This window comes from Sceloporus occidentalis, unplaced genomic scaffold (assembly GCF_023333645.1).
Source record: "Sceloporus occidentalis isolate IW3139 unplaced genomic scaffold, rSceOcc1.0.p SCAF_4, whole genome shotgun sequence".
Classification (NCBI taxonomy): Eukaryota; Metazoa; Chordata; class Lepidosauria; order Squamata; family Phrynosomatidae; genus Sceloporus; species Sceloporus occidentalis.
This window is the reverse complement of record NW_028316984.1, coordinates 197267060-197288672: the sequence shown is the minus strand read 5'-3', so window position 1 is coordinate 197288672 and position 21613 is coordinate 197267060. Positions and strand designations below refer to the sequence as shown.

At 44.2% G+C, this 21613-nt stretch overlaps 1 protein-coding gene across 6 annotated transcripts in view; it reads left to right on the top strand.

Annotated features, from left to right (window-relative positions):
* OTX2 (orthodenticle homeobox 2) overlaps positions 1–21613 on the top strand; it is a 38186-nt gene that overhangs the window by 3255 nt on the left and 13318 nt on the right. The window contains exons 1-4 of one of the 6 annotated variants that reach the window (XM_089522829.1): positions 3024–3111; positions 3372–3522; positions 18736–19028; positions 20271–20422. In XM_089522829.1, the coding sequence (XP_089378955.1) occupies positions 18932–19028; positions 20271–20422 (249 nt within the window). In that variant the 5' untranslated portion in view covers positions 3024–3111; positions 3372–3522; positions 18736–18931. The other 5 variants (XM_089522830.1, XM_089522828.1, XM_089522826.1 and 2 more) reach the window with 5 other exon arrangements.

Here is a 21613-nt window from a genome sequence, read left to right as displayed (position 1 = left end):
GGAAAGGTGATGCAGGAAGAGGAGGAGGAGAGAGAAGAAGGGAGGAAGAAAAGGAGGAGATAGAGAAGAGAGGGAGGAAGAAGAGGAAGAAGGGGAGAAAGAGGAGAAAGGAGGAGAAAGAGAGAGAAGAAGGGAGGAAGAAAAAGAAGAGGGGGAGAGAGAGGAAAAAGAGGAAGAGAAGAGGGAGAAGAGGAGGAAAAGGAGAGAGGAAGTAGAGGAAGAGGAGGAGAGAGAGAAGAAGGGAGGAAGAAGTAGAGGAAGGAGGGAAGAGGAAGAGGAGAAGATATAAGAAAGGAGGAAGAAGAAGAGAGAGGGAGGAAGAAGAGAAAGAAGAGGAGGAGGAAGGGGAAGGGAAGAAAGGAGGGAGGGAGGAAGAAGAGGAGGAAGATGCTACTGTCCCCCTCTTCTCCTTCCTTCTCTCCCTCTTTTCTTTTGCCCCAGTGACTCCCTCCTCCCAGGGCCTCTGGGTGCTGCCACCCGAGGAGGCCTCCATCCCCACCTCCAGGCCCACTTTCCCTCCCTTTTAGTTCCCCCCTTCCTTCCTTCCCTCCCCCCCCCCTTTAGCCTTCCCTGAACTCCTGCAGGTTTCCCCTTCTGTCCTATCCCCCCCTTCTTTTTCTCCCAGCCCCAGCAAGTGGGGTACGTCCATCCTGGGGTAAGTCCATGTGGGCTTGGGAAGGGTGAGGCCATGGCAGACATTTGTCCCCTATATTGGGTGTGAGAGAGACAGTGTGTACTCATGTCTGTGTACACACACCTTCCAATGCATGTGGCAGAGAGCTCCCTAGCTACACACAGAGTGGCCTCAGCCTTTACCTAAGTGTCAGCTCACCCCTCTGCAGTTGATTCAGTGGGTTAACTCTGGTCCCAACAAGCCCACCACATTTACACAGGAACACACACATGGGTTTGTATACCGACACGCATATGGGTACATGGGGGGGGGGGGGTACTTGTGTATTTTTGTATACTCATACCTAAGAAAACTCTATAGAAAATGTATGAGGTCGCCACAGTCAACACACACATAGTCAGCACACACATAACACAAATACACACACACACACACAGTCACTTACATGCTGATGTACGTGTGATATAGAAAGACAGAAATATATACACAAACATATACACACAAACATATACACATACAGAGACACCCACATGTATGTATTTCTACTCATATTTATATACACCACACACAATTCCACACCCCCGTTCATGTATATGCCTCTCATCTTGGAAAAAGGCAGAATATGACTCCAAGAAATAAACAAATATGTGGGGTTTTTTACATATTTGCATATATGCTCTGCATACACAGGTGTCCACACTCACGTTGGTGTACGTACTTATGTATGCAGTCATGTATATGTGATACATATTCACACACATATCCATAATCACATTTGCATTTAGCTGTTTATACACATTTGTGGATTTGGGAAGCGTACACACACAGCGAGACCCAAATCTATATATATTCACACTTACACTGTATATCTGTTTACACATTCCTGTATATGTTAGAGAGAGTCAGGGCCACATTTATGTGCATACATTTATTCACACAGAGGGTGAGGTATCCATCCTCACATTTATGTATATGTGGCTGTATTCATTTCTGTATGTGTGATATATGTACATACCCAGGCACACAGGTCTACCCACAACCCTATATGTGTGCATGAGAGATATGTGTGTGTATACACACGTGTATGTATGTGTGTATGTGTATCTGTTGGTGTATGTGCAATACATGTACATACACATGCACACAGGTTTATCCACACCCACATTTCTGTGTATATGAGATACATAAGTGTGTGTATAAACACACACACACATACATATGTGTATGTGTGTGTGTTCATGTGTCTATCTATTTCCATCAGTGTATATGTGATATATGAACATACCTAGGCATGCAGGTATACCCTCTGTGTGTGTATGGGGGGCATATGGAAACATACACAAATGTGAATGGGGATACTTCTCTTTTTATCTCTGTACACAACACACACATGTGTGTATCTCTGTACCATATATATATATATATATATATATATACACACACACACACACACACATACACACATTTGTGTATCTCTGTACCATATATATATATACACACACACACACACATTTGTGTATCTCTGTAACCAATATATATATTTAAAAATGTGTGTCTCTGTACACACACACAGAGGGAGCCACACTCGCATTCCTGTCTACGTGTTTGCATGCACACACACACACACATGTGTTTCTCTGTACTCAGACAGAAAGAGGTATCCGTATTCACATTTGTGTCCACGTGTTTGCATGTGCAAATACACACACACACAGAGGTATCCACACTCACATTCGTGTGTACCTGTTTGCATGTCCCCATGAACGCGCGCGCGCACACACACACATTTGTGCATCTCTGTAGACAATACACACACACACACATTTGTATATCCCTGTACAGACACAAACACACAGAGGTATCCACACTCACATTTCTGTCTACGTGTTTGGACGTGCCCCCACACACATTTGTGTATCTCTGTAGACAATACACACACACACACACATTTGTGTATTTCTGTAGACAATACACACACACACTTATGTATTCGTCTACACAGACACACACAGAGGTATTCACATTCACAGTTGTGTCTACGTGTTTGGACGTGCCCATACACACACACACACACACACACACACACACAGGTGCCTGGGCCTTTGCCTGGGCCACTTCTCCCTTTCCCACCTTCCTTACTGCAGAGGCAAGTGCATCTTACAGGGGGCTGGCTGTTGTGTTGTGTTGTGTTGCTGCGTGTGTGTGTGTGTGTGTGTGTGTGTTGTGTGTGCTTTGCCAGCCCAGCTGGCCTCTTCCCCTCCCCTTTGGGATCTCTTGTGCCCCCCCCTTTTTTTGGAGCTGTCAATCATCCCCCTCCTTGCCATTGGTTGGCGAGGCAGCGTCAAAAAAGTTGCAGGAGAGGCTCTTTCTGCAGCAAACGGAGCCGAGAGCGAGAGAGAGAGCGAGAGAGAGAGAGCCCTGCCAGCCTCCGACCCAAAGGAGGACCTGCCTCGGTCGCCCCTCCAACTTTGCACCAGGCACAGAGGCAGAGGGGGGCCGGTGGGGGTCTTTCACTTTCCTGGGGGTGGGTGCTTCCCTTTGCTTCCCCTCCCCCTTTGAAACCTCCTCGTTGTTCCTTTAATTCTTTGAACGAGTTAATTAATTCCTTTTTCGTTTCAAGGAACGCGTTTCCTCCTCCCGCTGAGAAAAAAGAACAAGAAGGAGAATCCCAGATCGCCCCCAAGAAAGCAGACCCCCTTCTAACCCCTTTTCCCTTGTGGTCTTTTTTTTTTTCCAGGAGAGGGAAAGAGGGAAAAACAACATTTAGAAAAGGAAAGGGAAAAAGAACGGAATTCCTCTTGGGCTTTGGAAGGAATAACGGCAAGGACGCGTTCCTTTTTTCGAAACGTCTCGCCCCAAAAGAGCAGGTTTTTCTTTTTCCTCAAAAGGTAAGTCAGAACTACTTCTCTTTCTTTCTGGGCGGAAAAAGAGAAGGAAAGTTGAGTTGGAGTGGTTTTTTTAATATGTGTGTGTGTGTGTGTGTGTATATATATATATTCTTATGACAATATTCAGACTCAATTTTCCTCGAGCTGAAACGATATCTTTTCTTAAAATACTCAAACTCAACTTTCTTTGAGTTGAGAAAACATATTTTTCTTATGTGAAAATACTGGAACTCAAGTTTCTTTGGGTTGAGAAAATATATATCTTCATATATATATATATATATACTTACGAAAATACTTAAACTCAACTTTCCTTCAGTTGAGAAAATATATACTTTCATATATATGTATGTATGTATACTTCTGAATACTCAAACTCGACTTTCCTTGAGTTGATAAAATATATAGTTTGATATATATATATATATATATATATATTCTTGTGAAATTCTCAAACTCAACTTTCTTTGAGTTGCGAAAACATATTATTTCATATATATATATATATATGAAAATAAATACTGTGCGTGTATGTATTTCTTTTCTTGCTTCGTTACTTTGGTGAATGATGGGGATATTTGGGTTTTTCCTTCCTTCCTTCCTTCCTTCCTTCCTTCCTTCCTTTAAATAGTGCAAAGGGAACTCCTTGGGAGTGAATTCTGTTGAGATCTAAGGAACTTCCTTCCTTCCTTCTTTCTCTTGTTGCTACAAAAGGTGCGAATCCCGAATCAAACGGATAACATGACACTTTTTCTAGAATTTTTTTTAAAAAAAATTAAATTAAAAACATTTCTCTCACATTCCTTGGCTTTCCTTCCAAATACCCAAATCGGAAAGAAAGAAAGAAAGAAAGAAAGAAAGAAAGAAAGAAAGAAAAGGAACTTGGCGTTCTTTTGCAATATTTTAACCTGGTTTTTGCAAACTGTTTCCTCGGCTCCATTCGGGGCCCTTTGGGTCAATTGGTTTTCTTTCTCCCCGGGGTCTATAGATATAGATAGATATAGATATAGATATAGATATTGCAATGGCTGAGCTTTCCCTCCAAATAAAAACGCAGGAGATGCAGTGAAAACAGGATCCGAAAAATGCATTTCTGACGCAGAAGGCTGCGATCCCTAAAGCCTTTAAGGAAAAAAGTGGGTTTGTTTGTTCCCTCTGAGTTGGTTTCCTCGCAAGTAAAAGCTCCCTGGCGGCCAACGGGACTTAAAACGCGAAGTAAAGGGCGAGTAAAGGGTAGTCCAAATCCCAGAGGAGTTAATAGGGGGAAAAAGTGATTTAAATATTTCCGTTTCAGGCTTAGCTGCGTTAGGAACCCAGCCCTGCCTTTCTTTTCTTTTCTTTTCTTTTCTTTCTGCAAAGAAGGGAGAGAGGAATGAAATCCTACCGAGGTCCCCCGTGATGAATACCAAAGAGTTTTTGCACCTATATTCCATATATATATATATATATATATATATATATTTAAAAATGGAAAGTTGGCGTTGGGTCTGAAAATATTTGAAGAAAATTTGGTAGGAGAAAGGAAGAGGGGAGAAGGGAGAAGAAATTCAGAAGGAGAGCAAGAGGGTCAGGTCAACTCCAATATACAGTAGTTTTCTCTTTCTTTCTTTCTTTCTTGCTTGCTTGCTTGCTTGCTTTCTTGCTTTCTTTCCTTCCTTCTTTCTTTCTCCCCCTCTCTTCCTTCTTTCCTTCCTTCTTCCTTTCTTCCTTCCTTCCTTCTTTCCTTTCCTTTTCCCCTTCCCTTCCTCTTCCCTTCCCTTCCTTTTCCTTCTCTTCCTCTTCCCTTCCCTTCCCTTCCTTTTCCTTCTCTTCCATTTTCCTTCTTTCCTTCCTCATTTCATTTCCTTTCCCCTTCCCTTCCCTTCTTTTGGTTCCTGTCCTGTCCTTTTCCTTTTTCCCTTCCCTGTCTTTCCCTTTGCTTCCTTACCTTTCCTCCCCCCCCCCCTTTCCTATCCTTTCCTTCTCTTCTCTTCCATTTCCCTCCCTCCCTCCCTCTTTCTCTTCCTTCCCTTGGAAATATTACCCCTCCAACGTAGTATCTGAATCCCTTCTCTTCGCTGCGGACTCCTCTGGAGTTCAGTCTTTTCTGCCTTTCCTGGGAAGAAACTCGCGGAAGGAGCCGCTTTCCGAGCTCCTTGAAGGCGACGTTGGGAGCTTCTGGACTTTCTGAAGTCAGTTTTGGGGGCCTGAGAGACTCAGGACTTGCCCCAGGACACAACACCCACCAAGGGCCATTTTAACGGCAAGGCAAGAAGTTTCCCAAAAACTACACAATCACACTTGCTCTCTCTCTCACACACAACATTTCCAAGTTCCTCCCAAAGAGACCTACAAACTAGAGACCTTTTAAAAACTTTGAGCAAAAAAAAATCCGTGGGGGTGTGTGACATTTTTGTTGGCTTTGGCACTGGGGAGTTTTTGTTGTCGATGTTGATGTTGTTGTTGTGGGGGTCTATGTATTGTTGTTTTTGGCTGCGTGTCAACCTCGTTGCCATACCTGGCTTGGTGTGTATTTTTGTAAAGCGTGCAAAAGCATTTCACACTAGGTGTGTATGTGTGTATAAGGCATCTACTTGAATGCACGGTGTGGGTTTGTGTGTATACACAAAACACACATATGTTAGTATATGTAGTAGATTTGTGGGATGCACCCGACACCAAAGGCCTGGATCCTCGGGGAAAGTCCATTCTCCTAGAGGAGACCCCTTGAACCGATGGGATTTGCAGTATTTACCTCTTGATTTAGGGTCCACACTGCAGAAATAATCCATTTCGACACCGCTTTAACTTCTTTGGCTCAATGCTAGGAAGCTCTGGGAGCTGTAGTTTGGGAAGACATTTAGCCTTCTCTGTGAGAGAGCTCTGGTGCCACAATAGACTACAGTTCCCAGGATTCCCTAGCACTGAGCCAGGGCGGTTAAAGCGGTCTCGAACTGGATCATTTCTGCAGTGTGTTTTGGACCTCAGTCAAGGAAGACCCAGAAGAGCTGGTTTGGCCAATGCCTTCCTTGTTTGCGGTCTCCCCTCCAAGGACTAACCACAGCTGGCTCTGCTTACCTCCCAGATGAGACAGGTGCCTTTAGGATTTTGAGGTGTGTTTGTGTTTGTGTGTATTATATATCTTTCCCCATCTGTATAGTCACGACTCTAACGATGGTTCTGGAACCCAGATGGATAAACGATCCGTGTTTAGAGACACCGGAATCGCAGGGGCAAATTCAGAAAGTCTTCTATTTATTTGATTGATTGATTGACTGATTGATTTAATGGCTTGTTTAGACTTTAGTTTGGACTAAAACACACTGCAGAAATAATCCGGTTTCGGACCGCTTGGACTGCCCTGGCTCAATACTAGGGGACTCTGGAAACTGTACATCTCTCGGGAAGGTGCCACAATAAACTACAATTCCCAGGGTTAGCTGGTCTCAAATGGTCTCAAACCGGATTATTTCTGCAGTGTGGTTTTTTTGGGGGAGGGATGGAAGGGAGCAAAAGAGGGACCCAGATCCTTGACGTCCATTTATAGGCAGCCTTGAAACCCCAAATCCAAATAATCTCAAACCCAACATTTCTAATTTGGAATTTCTGGGTTATTTATCCTGTGAGTAGGAAGGGAAAGGCGGCGATGGAGGTCTAATTTTAGACAAATTGGGACATTTAAATCCAGAAGGAGTGAAAAGCAGCTGGAGAAGAAGGGGGGCTGCCGTCTTAGGCTGGGAATATTGGGAGGCGGGAAAATGTGTGTTTTTAACAATAATCATCCTTTATTTATACCCCGCCTACTCCGATTAGGATCGATTACCCATAGAGAAAACACAACCAGAGAGTTACTCAGCCTCCAAACCGTTAGTTAACACATCTCGACAGGATTCCGCACTGGAGAAATCACCGGGTTTGAGACCGCTTTGACTGCCCTGGATCAATGCTGGTTAATCCTAGGAATTGTAGTTTATTGTGTTCTGGGCAGTATAGTTTTTTTTAAAAAGACATTTAGGCTTCTCTGTCAGAGAGCCACGGTGCAGTTAAAGCGGCGTCAAACCGGGTCCTTTTGACAGTGTGGACTCAGCCGAAATCTATACAGCCTGCTTTGTTTAAACTGATTGACTGACTGACTGATTGATTGATTGATTGATCCAGACTTTTACTTCTAAGTAACCCTATTGAGCACCGTATTCAATGGTGGACTTAATCCGGAGTCATCTCACTTTTACTCACAAGGCTTGTAAGCTGCCTTGAGTCCCTGCATTGGGAGGAAGGCGGGATACAAATAAACAGGTTGTTATTATTACTTTGATGGGGGGGGGGACCCAAAATGCAGAAAACCCAACGGTGGGGAAGCCTGAGGCTCTCCCTTGCTTTTAATTCGGATTGGGGACGGAATAACAGCCCGTGTGGATGGTCAGGCGAGAAAAGACTTAAAAGGAAGGAGAGAGAAAGGTCTTGCTCTTGGAAAAACTCTGGTTGTTGGAAAACGTAGATTTTGGGAAATGTCGGGGAGGTTTCCTGGAGGCGCGTTACTCAACGTTTGCAAGGGGTGGTTAACTCGGTGGAAAATACCCTTATGCCCCCCCCCCCACTTCTTTTATCTGTGCCAGTCTGTGCCATGCTTCCTTTGCTGGCCTTACCGGGTTAACGTATCTATCTATCTATCTATCTATCTATCTATCTATCTATCTATCTATCTAATGAAGGCCAGGGCTGTAATGAAGGGGCCCGTGCACCGGGATGATCGCCTCCGTTGATCAAGAAAACGTTGCTTCTCATTAATTGCTAAGGAGAGGTGAGCCAGACTGGGAAGAGGAAGAGGAAGAGGAGGATTGGGCCCCAGAGCCTTCCTTTTTAGGGAGGGAGGAGGAGGGACCCGGCCCGCATTGCTTGCACTTCGCATCAGGTGGGGCAGGAGGGGACTTGGGCTGCATCCACACTGGAGAAATACCCCGGTTTGGCCCCGCTTTAACTCTTTGTCTGGCTCTAGGCTATGGAATTCTGGGAGTTGGAGCTTGTTGTGGGGACGCCCCGCTCTGGGCCCACAACAAACTCCAACTCCCAGAATTCCATAGCCTAGAGCCAGACAAAGAGTTAAACCGAGGCCAAACCGGGTTATCTCTCCAGTGTGGATGAAGCCTCTTTGGAAGTCTCTTGCTGGACGTTTTGGCAAAGTTGGTCTCTTTTGATTTGCTTTTCTTTCTTTCTTTCTTTCTTTTTTGAAGGGCTGGGCCCCACTGTGAGTAAAGGCTGAGTAAAGTGGTAGTTTCCTGCACCCTCCTGTCCAGGGTTGGTTTTGAAGCAGTTCCGTGACCGGAGAGAGAAGAGGGAAGGGTCCCTCGTAAAAGGGAAGGGAGGAAGAAAAGGAAGGGAAAGAAGGAAGGGAGGAAGAAAAGGAAGGGAAGGAAGGAAGGAGAACGAAAGAAAAAGGAAGGAAGGAAAGCGAGAGAGGGAGAGAGAGAGAGAGAAGGAAGGAAGGAAGAAAAGGGAACGAAAGAAAAGGCAGGGAAGGAAAAGAGAGGAAGGAACAAAAGAAAGAAAGAAAGAAAAAGGGAAGGGAAGGGAAGAAGGAGAAGGGAAAGCAAGAAAAGGGAGGGAGGGAAAGAAAAGAAGAAAGAAGGGAAGGGAAGGAAAGAAAAGAAAAGAAAAGAAAAGGGAAGGGAGGAAAAAGGAAGAGGAAGGAAGGAAGGAAAAAAGAAAAGGGAAGGAAGGAAGGAAAGAAAGAAAGAAAGAAAGAAAGAAAGAATAAAAGGGAAAGAGGGAAAGAAAAGAAAGAAGGAAGAAAAGGGAAGGAAGGAAAAAGAATGGATGGAAGTAATGAAAGAAAGAAAAGGGAAGGAAGAAAGGAAAGGGAAAGGAGGAAGGGAAGGAAGGAAGATAAGGGAAGGAAGGAAGGAACCGGGCTTTAAAGGCCCAGTCGGAGTGGAGGTGAGTGGCGCTTGAGCTCCAGGGATGCTTGGCGCTCTCCGTCCTTCCTTCTCCGCCGAAAGGGCTTCGTTCTGGGGCTGGATCGAGCCCCGGGGAAAAGAGCGAGAGGAGGCCCACAAAAAGTTGTCTCTGCTTTTAAAGAGATCGAAACAGGACTCGCACCTTGTGGGAAGGAAGGGAGGGAGGGAGGAAGAAGGAGAGAAGGAAAGGAAGGGGAAGAAGAGTGGAAAGAAAGAAAAGACAAGAAAGAAAGAGTAAATGAAAGGAAGGAAGGAAGGAGAGAAAGAAAGGAAAGAAAGGGAAAGAAGGAAGGAAGGGAAGGAAGGGATGGAAAGAAAGGGAGAAAGGAGGGAAGCGAGGAAGGGAGGAAAGGGAAAGAATGGAAGGAAAAGGGAAGGAAGGAAAAAAGAAAGAGAAATAAGGAAAGGGAAAGAAGGGGACGGACGGAAAGAAGGGAAAGAAAGAAAGAAAGATGAAGAAGGAAAAGAAAGGGAAGGAAGGAAGGAAGGAAGGAAGGAAGGAAGGAAGGAAGGAGGGCGACTGAGGTCTTAAAAGTTCGGGGGAGGGAGCGCCTTTCCTGGGCTGGAAGCCTGGCGGAAGGGCGCAGGGCTCCTGGTCCCCGGTGAGAGGCGGCTGCGTCCCGAGGGCTGCCCTCTGCCCCGCCGGGCCTCTCTCTCTGGGGGCTCCTGCCGGGTCCGGGGGGGCAGAGGGAGGGGCAGCCCTTGGATCGGGGTCTTTCTGGGCGGAGGGGCCTTGGGCTGAGGCTGCTCCCAAGGGCGGCGGGGCTTGGAGGCTGGGCTGGTTCCATTGCCCTGGATCCTGGGAGGAAAGGGAAGATGCCAAGGAAGCCAAGGAAGAAAAGAAGGAAGATTGAATGAAAGAAAGAAAGAACGAAAGAAAGAAAGAACGAAAGAAAGAAAGGAGGCAGGTAGGAAGGGGCTGCTCTTAACTTTCTCGTTCTTTTTAATTCTTAACTAAGAAAGACTTCACAGTTAGTGGCTTTTGTGATAGAAACACCTGGCAGTTTGTGGCTGCTCTGAACTTTTCCAAATGATCTTTGAATTCAGGAAAGATCTAATCCTTACTGGCTGCTGTGTTAACATACATATATATATATATATATATATATATATATATATATTATAAGTATATATTATTAATTGTGTGTGTGTGTGTGTGTGTGTATAAAAGTTAACACAGCAGCCAGTAAGGATTAGATCTTTCCTATATATATACATATATATATATATATATATATATATATATATATATGTATGTATGTATTAATATGTATTAATTATATATAATTTGTGTGTGTGTGTGGAGCTTTTTGGGGAAAGGGGGAGAGTGGGTGCATTTACACTGTAGAAATCATGCAGTCTGACCCCGAATCCTGGGATTTGTAGTTCTGGCACCTCTGCAAACTAGAAATTCCAAACTTCTTTTTTAACGGAGCCGTGGCCGTTCAAAGAGCCGTCGAGCTGCATCTATTTCTCCAGGGAAGCAATGAACCCGGAGGGAGTAGTTTTGGAAGCCATTTGCATCCAGGGACCGGATCCCAAAGGGGTTTCTTTGCCTGATAATAATTAGTAACTTCTGCAAAGTGGTGTTAAAAAAAAGATGGACGGAGAGGATGATGGGCTTCCGAGTCCAGGTTTGGGTTAGCAGACGGAGCCCTACAAACGTATAATGAAGCAAAGGGTGGCCCAGCAAAAGGGTCTACTTGGAAGTAAATGGGAATGGCTTTGGGCTTCTAGTCCTTTGGCTTTGAAGGGAAGAAGGATTCTGGTGAATCCAAGGCCAAATCTATCTATCTATCTATCTATCTATCTATCTATCTATCTATCCGCTTTATTTTATATATATTTATAGATAGATAGATAGATAGATAGATAGATAGATAGAATATATTAATAATTCTGTATTAATTATCTATTAATATGTTATAAGTATATATTATTAATTATATATATATATATATACACACACACACACACACACACACACACACATACATACAGAGAGAGAGAGAGAGAGAGAGAGAGAGTTGGAATTTTATTTCTTGAACTTGCTATATATCCCAATATATACATATATAAATATTGTTGGAATTTTCTTTCCTGAGATTGCTATATATCCCGATAGATAGATAGATAGATAGATAGATAGATAGATAGATAGATAGATAGACAGACAGACAGACAGACAGACAGACAGACAGACAGACAGACAGTTCTTTGGTCTGGCTAGCTTAGGGTCACATTGATTTCCGAATGTCCTCTCCATCTCCAACTTAAGACGCATCTGAGGCAATCGTTTCTTCCGTCGCTGAGTCGTTCCTTTTGCAAAATCTGTTGCAGTTCCTTCTGGATCCTCTTTGCTCTTGTTTAAGAAAACGCTCTGATCCGGGATCTTGACCTTCCCCCAGAATTGGTTTCCAAGTGAATCCTTTTTTCTGGATTTCCCCGCCCTCCAAAAAATATAAATAAATTAAGCCAGGGCAGTTAAAGTGGTGTCAAAACGGATTGTTTCTGCAGTGCGAACGCAGGGACAATCTGGCTTGATTCCGCTGGAACTGCCCTGGTTCCAGGCGATGGACTTTTTGGCCCCGTTTTTAACGGAAACTGGGGAGGTATCCAATAAAACCCGTTTCCTTTTCCCAAATGGGGCGATCTGTGGGGTTTGTGGCTGGTGTTGGATTTTGTTTTCTGTCTAGACACCAGAAAGTCCTGGACTGGATCGGGTTGGGCTACAAGCCCAAATTTCCAAACTAGGTTCCTCTTCGAAAAGAGGCGGATTGGGTTTGAGAGAAATCCTTGCCTTCCATTCCTCCATTTTGTGGAGTTCAGACAACTCCTTTAACCCGTTTGCGGGTATCAAATGCGGGGTTTGTAAACACTTTACCCGCATCCAGACGTGTAACTAACCCGGGTCGGGGGTCCAGGGGTGGAGAGAAGGAAATTTGGGGTCGAATGGTTCATTTTGGGAGCAAACATGCGAGAAACCGGGTCGTGTAAACGCTTTGCAAAATGCGGTTTTGCCGGATCGGTGGTTTTTGGGGGTTTAGGATCGCTTTAAGATATCCTGGAGTGACGTCATGAACCTCGAAGTGTATTTTTTTGGGGGGAGGTATCCTTATTTCTTTTACTTCTTCCGTCCCTTTGTATGCCGCCTTTACTTTTAACAAGGCGGCTCACCGAGAGAGAGAGAGAAATCTCAGTAAAAGTTTTACGGGGCAAAAAAAATCTTTTTACTCAGTAAAATCTCATTAAAATATTTAAATAGCAAAAGTCAAGATGAGGAAAACCCTCCTTATTGATCCAGATCATTATTATTATTATTATTATTATTATTATTATTATTATTGCGTTTTCTATCTAGGAAAATGGCTTTCTTAAAATTGTTTATTTGTCGGGGAAGGGGGAAACCTGTCTGAGACCCGTTTAAAAATCTGCCCAGACGAAAGCGTTTTGAAAAGCCCTACAAACCTGTCCGCACTGCAGAAATAATCCGCTTTGGTCCCGCTTGAACTGCCAGGGCCCCATGCTATGGAATTCTGGGAACGGTAGTTTCTTTCTGGCAGCGGAGGTAAGCGATTTTCCCAAACCCCGAAAATTAGGGAAGACTGATTTAACATTCATACCGCTGTGATCGCTGGAATAGCGGTATAGAAATAAAATTTTATTATTATTATTATTATTATTATTATTATTATTATAATTAAACCCCTTACTTTCTTTCTTTTTCTTTCCCTTTTTCTTTTCCCTTCCTTCCTTCCTTCCTTAAAGAATTAATTAAATTGACCATAATGAAACCACTTTATTTTAAGGGGCAGAGATTGGGGAAGTCTCTTGAAAACAAGCAAACTACATCCTTTCAAGAAAAGTAACTTTCCCAACCCTCCCCCCAAATTAAAGAAGAATGATTTAACATAATCAAACCCCTTGCTTTCTTTTCCTTTTCGTTTTTCCTTTTCCCTTATTACTTTCTCCTTTCCCCTTTTCCTTTTTCCTTTCTGCTTTCTTTTTTCCTTTCCTTTCCTTTCCTTCCTTCCTTCTTTTTTAAACTAAATCTGGACTACAAGTACTTCCCTTTCACCATTGGACTCCACTTCCTTTTCCCCTTGCACTACATCTCCCAGAACTCCTGAGGAAGGCATGCTCAAGGATTCTGGGAGTTATAGCCTCCAAAGAGTCACTTCCCCACACTTTTTAAAAAATTAGATTTAACACTATTTTACATCATCAAACCATTTTTAAAAGAAAGAAAGAAAGAAAGAACACAACAACAACAACAATTTTGGATCAGAAGTCGGTTTGTATTTTGCATTAGGAACTTAACTTTTTGCATTGCAACTCGTGCCACCAACCAACTACCCTTCCCAGAATTCCACATGGCAGTTAGTCAAACCGGGTTATTTCTGCAGTGCGGGAATCAGCCCAGGAAAAGAATTCTTCAATGCGCTTTTTGGGTTCAAAATCCCCCTGTTTCCTGAGAGTAAGCCCACCCAACTCTATGGGAACTTACTGTCGAGTAGACCTATAGGATGGCTTTACTGGTTGGGAAATATTTGCCTTGGTTTCGGGGAAGAAGGGAAGAGTCTGGCTTCGGGGTTCTTCATCTGGAAATAACGTCCCTTTGAAATCTGGACTTTCCTCGCAGAAAAAGAGCTTCTTCTTCTATTCTCTTCTATTTGCTGGAAAGAGAAAAGGCCTATTCTCTTAGGAAGGAGGGCAAGAAAAAGGAGAGAGGCTGGGCTCCCTTTTGTGATGGAAAAGAAAAGGTTTAGGGGCAAAAGCAGAGGAAAGTTCCTAGGCTGAAAAGAAAAGGAAAGGAAAAAGCCCTCCTCACAGGGTTGTTGTGGAGAGAAAAGGATCCATCAGATCCTGGGGGGAAAAGGAATTATTTGCTTTTAAATGAGCAGAAATTGGGGGATCCAGTTCGTAGGAGTATGTATATATAGCTACAACTCTCCAAGAAAAGGAACGTTTTCCCAAAACGAGGGAAGTATTTATTATTTAGCATCATCCCAAACCACTTTATTTTCAGTGAGCAGAGAAACACAACAAAAAAACCTGTAAGATTTTTAAAAAGAAAGTAACTTCCCAGAGGCAGGAAAAGTAACTTTCTTTCTTTCTTTCTTTCTTTCTTTCTTGATCCCTGAAAATAAGGGAAGTGTTATTTAACATCACCAAACCCCTTTATTTTTAATGAGCAAAGACTGGGGAAGTCTCTTTAACAAGAAACAAAACGAGAAAACCTATAACTCTTTCAGAAAAAGTAACTTCCCCAAGCCTGGAAAAGTAACTTTCTTTCTTTTCTTTTCTTTTATTTTGGAATCCTGAAAACTAGAGCAGAGTGATTTAACACCATGAAACCACTTTGTTGTAACGAAGAGAGATAGAGAAGTCTCTTTACAAAACGGAAAACCCTAAAAGAGAAGGAACTTTCTTTTCTTGAAGCCTGAAATGTAGGGAAGGAGGGCTGAGCCCCATCAGAGGAAGTCTCTTTAGAAAACAAGAAAACTACAACTCTCCAAGGAAAGTGACTTCCCCAAACCTGGAAAATTAGGGAAGAATTAATGTCACGTCATCAATCCCCTTGATTTTAATGAGCAGAGATTGGGGGGGGGGGGGGAATCCCTTGAAAACAAACCAACAAACAAATTCACAAACTACAACCCTTCAAGAAAAGTAACTTTCCTAAGCCCCCAAAATTAGGAAGAATGGTTTAACATGACCAAACTCCTTGCTTCCTTTTCCTATTCCTATTCCTTTTCCCTTTCCCTTTCTCCTTTCCCATTTCTCCTTTTTCCTTTCCTTCATCCTTTTTCCTTTCTTTTTTCCTTTTCCATTTTTCCTTCTCCTTTTTCCTTTCCCCCTTTTCCTTTCCTTTCTCCTTTCCCTTTTTCCTCTTTCCTTTTTCCTTTCCTTTCTCCTGTCTCCTTTTTTCCCTTTCCTTTTCCCTTTTCCTCCTTCCTTCCTTTTGAAACTATTTCTCCTCCACCTTTGGATTCCACCTGCTTTTTCTTACCACTACAGTTCCCAGAATTCCTAGGGAAGGCATGGCCAAGGATTCTGGGAGTTAGAGTCTCCAAAGCGTCACTTCCCCACACTTTAAAAAAAACAAAAACAGAATTTAAATTATTTTAAATCATCAACAAATAAACCAACCAGAGCCAGGCCAGGTAGACCCATTGCCTCCCTGGGATTTCCCTAAGTGTTGCTTGTGTTTGGGGCCTTCAAGTGGCTTGCCAGTTTCATAGGGTTTTTTAAGGCCAGGAATGCTCTGAAATGCAGCCTCCAGCAGCTGTTCTTCCTCGTCGGTCTCCCATCCAAGGACTAACCAAGGCCGGCCCTGCTTAGCTCCAGGGATCAGGCAGGGTCTGGTCCCTTTAGGGCCTTTAGACCAGTATATTGGCTGCCCCTTTAGCCATTGGCCCTATGGGGCAACTCTCCCAAATGGTGGACTGGGTCCCTAACAGAGCAGCCCTATTGACTCAGTCAATCAACACGGAGGTAAATCCAGAGGAATCAATGGGTCTACTCCAGTCAGGAAACCAGGATAGGTGTCTCCAAAAAAAACCCCAAAATTTCTGAAAGAATGCCGCTGTTTAATTCGTTCCTGAGTTCTGAAAAGAAGTGAATTCGGATCAGAGCCAAAAGGGAGGATCGGAATCTGTTTCTTTTCTCCTTCCTTCCTTCCTTCCTTCCTTCCTTCCTTCCTTCCTCTGTTTTCCTTCCTGCTCTCTTTCTCTCTTTCTCTGTCCTTCCCTTCTCTTTCTCTTTTTCTCTTTCTTTCTTTTTCTTTTCCCCTTCCTTTCTTCCTTCTCCCTTTCTCTTTCTCTTCCCTCTTTCTTTCTCTTTCTTCGCTCTCTTTCCCCCTTCCCTCTTTCTCTTTCTCTTTCCCCTCCTTCTCTCTTTCACTTTTCATTCCCTCTTTCTCCATCTCTTTCTTTTCCTTCCTTCCTTCATTCATTCTCTCACTTTCTCTTTCTCTCTTCTTTCCTTCTCTGTCTCTTCCCATTTTCTTTTTCTTCCTTTTCTCTTTTTCTCCCTTCTCTTTCCCTTTCCTCTTTCTCTTTTTCTCTTTCCCTTTCCCTCTTCCTTCCTTCCTTCTCTCTTTCTCTTTCCCTTTCCTCTTTCTCTTTCCCTCCCTCCCTCCCTTCCTTCCTTCCTTCCTTCTCTTTTTCTCTTCCCCTTTCCTCTCTCTTTCCCTTCCTTCCTTCCATCTCTCTTTCTCTTTCCCTTTCCTCTTTTTCTTTTCCTTCCTTCCTTTTCTTTTTCTCTTTCTCTTTCCTCTTTCTCTCTTTTTCTTTCCCTCCCTCCCTCCCTCCCTCCCTTCTCTTTTTCTTTTTCTTTCCCTTTCCACTTTCTCTCTTTTCCTTCCTTCCTTCCTTCCTTCCTTCCTTCCTTCCTTCCTCTTGTTCTACCTTTCTTTCTTTGAAAAGTGGAAATATTTGGAAAGAGAGGAGGAAAGAAACCTGCTCCAGAGCCTCAAAAACAAAACCCAAACCCTCTCCTGAGCTCCTTGCCGAAGCCTAGGCCCCTCCGGGCTCCCCATTTTCTTCCCCCATTTTCTCGGGGGGCTTCCATCTGTCAGGACCTCTTCTTAGCCAAATCTTGGGGATCCCTAAAACTTTGCAAAAGGAGGGGAGACTGTCCAAAGGGCAGCTGCCCTCCAAAAGGGGCCTTAAAAGGAAGCCACCCAGCCTTTGCAGAGGAAAAGGGACACTGCAAAGGAAAGGAAGGTAAAACGCAAAAGCAGAAAATGCAAAATGCATATCCTTCCTTTTCTTTTTTGGGAGGGAAGCTCGGTTTGTCCCCCCCCCCCGCCCCCCCCCGAGCATACACACATACACACACCGGAGTTCACCTTTCTTTATTTTCGATTTTATATGCCTTCTTTATATAAGATTATATATGTGTGTGTGTGTGTGTGTGTGTGTGTGTGTGCATATATATATTCATTCATTCTGCCTTACTTTGGATATATATATATATATATATATATATATATATCCCAAAAAATCCAAAATAAAAAAGGGTGAACACCTAAACATATGCCATATATATGTGTGTGTGTGTGTATCCAAAATAAATAAGGGTGAACATCAGTGTATGGGTGTGTGTGTGTGCGCGCGCACACACACACACACACACATACACTGATGTTCACCCTTATTTATTTTGGATTATATATATAATCTTACATATCTAAGGCACACACACACACACACACAAACATACACACATATATAGGTGTTCACCCTTCTTTATATATATAGCCCCCCCCCCATATATATATAATCCAAAATAAAGAAGGGTGAACAAACACCCGTGTCTTTTGCTTCCCGACGATCCCGTAGACACGGGTTGCAAACTCACCAAGGGAAAGAAGCTTTCCTTGTTTTCTCCCCTCCCCTCAAAAAACCAAACAACCCCCCCTCCATTAACTGGGAGGATATTCTCCTTCAATCCCCAGTTAATGCCTTGTTTGTTTAGTTTGCAAACCCCTGCCTTCCCCCAAACACCCTCCGGCCGCCTGTCTTTCTCAAAGTCTTGCAATCTTCTCCTGAAAACCCTTCCATCTAATTAACCCAAGTGCTAATTGGGGCTGCAGAGGTGCCGCAGCAAATGACAATGGCTAGAATTCCATAGTATGGAGCCATGGCAGTTAAAGTGGTGTCAAAGCGGATTATCTCTGCAATGCGGAGGCAGCCTTTGTTCTTAATTATTTTTCCAAGGGGGGGGTCTTTGGGTCTTTAAAATGGGTTGATGTTGGAGATAATTAACTCAGGGGACAATACTAGAAGAATGAGCCTCCTCCTGGGAAGCCAATGCAAAAGTGTGGTTGTGTTGTGTTGTGTTGTGTGTGACTGCTGCTGAGGAAGAAGGTCATTATTTTTGCCTTGTAACTTTTTTCAGGTTGTTGTCGTTGTTGTTGTTGTATGCCTTCAAGTCGTTTCCAACTTATGGCCAACCCTAAGGGGTTTTCTTGGCACGATTTGTTCAGAGGAGGTTTGCCATTGCCTTCCCCTGAGCCTGAGAGAGTGTGACTTCTTGCCCAAAGTCACCCAGTGGCTTTCCATGCCTGAGCCAGGATTCGAACCCTGGTCTCTAGAATCCTGGTCCAAACGCTCAAACCAGGACACCAGGAATCCCCTTCACCCAAGCTTCCATCCTGGAGCATCCTTGGTCAAGAGGTCTCCAACAGGCCTCCTTACCTTCTCCCTTTCCCAGAACAAACCCACTTACCTGCACCTTCCTCCCATCACTACTTCTCCTTCTCTCTTTTCAGCTTAGGTTCTTGATCTCCAGTCATCCTGGCAAAGGCATCCATCCCAAGCTCCTGAAGAAGGAAGAGGAGGAGGAGGAGAAGGAGGGAAGAAGGAGATCAAGAAGTCCCCCTTCTTCCCAACCACCTGCCCACCCAGCCCTCCTCCCCATCCAGGGGAATTTTGGCCATCTTTCCTCGACCTCACCCCAACTTTAGCATGATGTCTTATCTCAAGCAACCACCTTACGCTGTCAATGGGCTGAGCCTCACCACATCAGGGATGGACCTTCTCCATCCCTCTGTTGGGTACCCAGGTGAGCAAAAAATAAAATAAAATAAAAGGGGGGGGGGATAGAAATAGACTATTTTGAGGGCATTGGACCCTCAGAAAAGAAGTGGAGGGGTGGAGAATTGGGGCCTTTTGAAGGTTTGGGGAACACCTTGAAGGACACATATTTTTGGGTTCCCACCAGACCCTAGAAGACTTTGGAGAAGAGAAGGGGTTTGGAAAGAGAGCGAAAAGGAGAAAGGACCAACCTCTCACCCCTTCCAACCTGTCCCCAGACCACCCCCCAGATTAACCTTGCCTTCCCATTGCTGTACAATGTTGTGGGTTTCTTTGAGGGCGCATACTAGAGGTGGATCAAGAGCATGTTTGCTTCCAATGGCTCATGGAACTGAAGCTTGAGGAGAGTGTGATGGAGATGGAGAGGAAGGGGGTGTCTTCTGTGGGTGGGAGAAAGGGATGAAGGCAAGTTTGGGGTGGAAAGGGGGGGAGAAGAAAGTGTTCAGGTCACCCTATGGGTGAAAATGGACCCTCTTCTATGTCTTTTAGGTCATCTGAGGAAACCTTACTCCTCAGATCCTATGCAAATTTGTAAGTCTGCCTCTTTTGAGACATGGTAAATCTCCCCTAATTTTGCTGCAAAACCTCATTTATCTCTCAACTTGACAAAAGAATAGGAAGACAATGCAGGTGCCCTGGGAAGGTTGCTCTGAAATTGTCTCCTGCTTCCCTTTTCACATTTCTGGACAGCTGGTCCTTGCAACAATACTCCTCTCCACAGTTTGCTTCAGCTTCTTTCTCTCTCCAAAGAAGCATTCTTCTGATGGGTTAGGCTCCAGCTGACTGGGGATGATGGGAATTGAAGCCCAACCCATCTGGGCTGGAGAAAGAAAAGGCTGACTTTTGAACCCTGGATGCTTACATGTGAGGAGGAGGAGGAGGAGGGAAAGGATCCAGGCCAGTGATCTTCTTGGATTTGCTTCCAAGCGAAATGTGACTGGTGGAATGGGGAGAAAAGCACCCAAGGCCTGTCTCAACTGCCTTGGGGATCACATGAGTGCCATTTCACCCAATGGATGGAACAGTGCCTCAGGCCTATGGTTGGTTCCCACTAGAGTAGACCCACTCTTGACAGTTAGGTCAAACCTATGGACTCAGTGTGGCTCTACTCTAATGGGGCTACCACTAAAGTTCAGGCTGGTGGGTCTTCTTCCCTGTATGGTCTTTGTGGTGATTTCTTAATTATTTCCCCCCTTTTTCCTTCCTCCAGCTACGCCTCGGAAGCAAAGGAGGGAGAGGACCACCTTCACCCGAGCCCAGCTGGATGTTCTGGAGGCCCTCTTTGCCAAGACCCGTTATCCAGACATCTTCATGCGGGAAGAGGTAGCCCTCAAAATTAACCTGCCTGAGTCCAGGGTGCAGGTAAGGCAAACAGCTGGTGGATGGGCCAGCCTAGACCTTTCTTTCTCTATTCTCTCTCTCTATCCTCCATCCCTCCCAGGTCAAACCAGCCTTTCTCCAACCTGCTGCACTCCAGTGCCCATCATCCCCAGGCTTCCAGGAGACTCCCAATCAACCTTTCTCCAACCCATTGTACTCTAATGCTTAATATTCCAAACTTCCAAGTGATACAAGAGGAGGAAGCATCAAAGTAGCTTTTTGCTACTATGCTGGACTCTGTTGCCCATCATCCCCTGACACTCAAGAGTTGAAGGCAGCACTAATTAGGCTTTCTTCAACCTGTTGGACTTTAAAGCTCATCATTCCCAGACAGCCAGAACATAGAAAAGGTGAAGGCAGTATCGAAAGTAATCTTTCTCCCACTTGTTAGACTTTTAAAAAAACAACATCATTCCCAGGCAGTCAGGCCACCAAGAGGTGGGGTGGCATCATGTTAGCCTTTATCCAGCCCATTGGACCCTAATACTCATCATCCCTAGTCAGCCAAGACATCTCAGACATGGGGGATGGCATCAAATTACTTTCCTTCCTTAGCCATTGGACTCTAAAACCCATAATTCCCAAACACCAATCACTCAAGACCTAAGAGTAGGCAAACTGACTTTTTCCTGGCCTGCTGGTCTCTAATACCCATAATCTCCAGACATCCATGTCACCAAAAAGTTGGAAGATGGGGTTTAAACCTGGCCTTTCCTCTGCCTGATGGGCTGGGCTTCAACTCCCATCATCCCCAGCCAGCTAGTGCCCAACCCATCTGAAGAATGCTTCATGGAGAGAAAGAGACTGAAGCAAACTGTAGAGACAACTACTATAGCAAGGACCAGCTGTCCAGCAACTGGAGATGGGAAACAGGAGACAATTGACACAGCAGCCTTCCAAGGGCACTGCCATTGCCTTCTTATTCTTTTGTCAAGTTGAGAGATAAATGAGGTTTTGCAGCAAAATTAGGGGAGAGCTAACATTTCCCAACATGGACAGAAAAGAAAAATTAAAATTCAAGTCCCTCTTGGTGTGGCAGGTGTTTTGTAATCTTGGGTTTGTTTTTTAAATTTTATTTTGCAAAATATTAAAATGCAAAATCCCCTCTCTTTCACACTACACAATTTACAGCACCATCACGACTCCACTTTAACTGCCCACTGACTCCTGGGA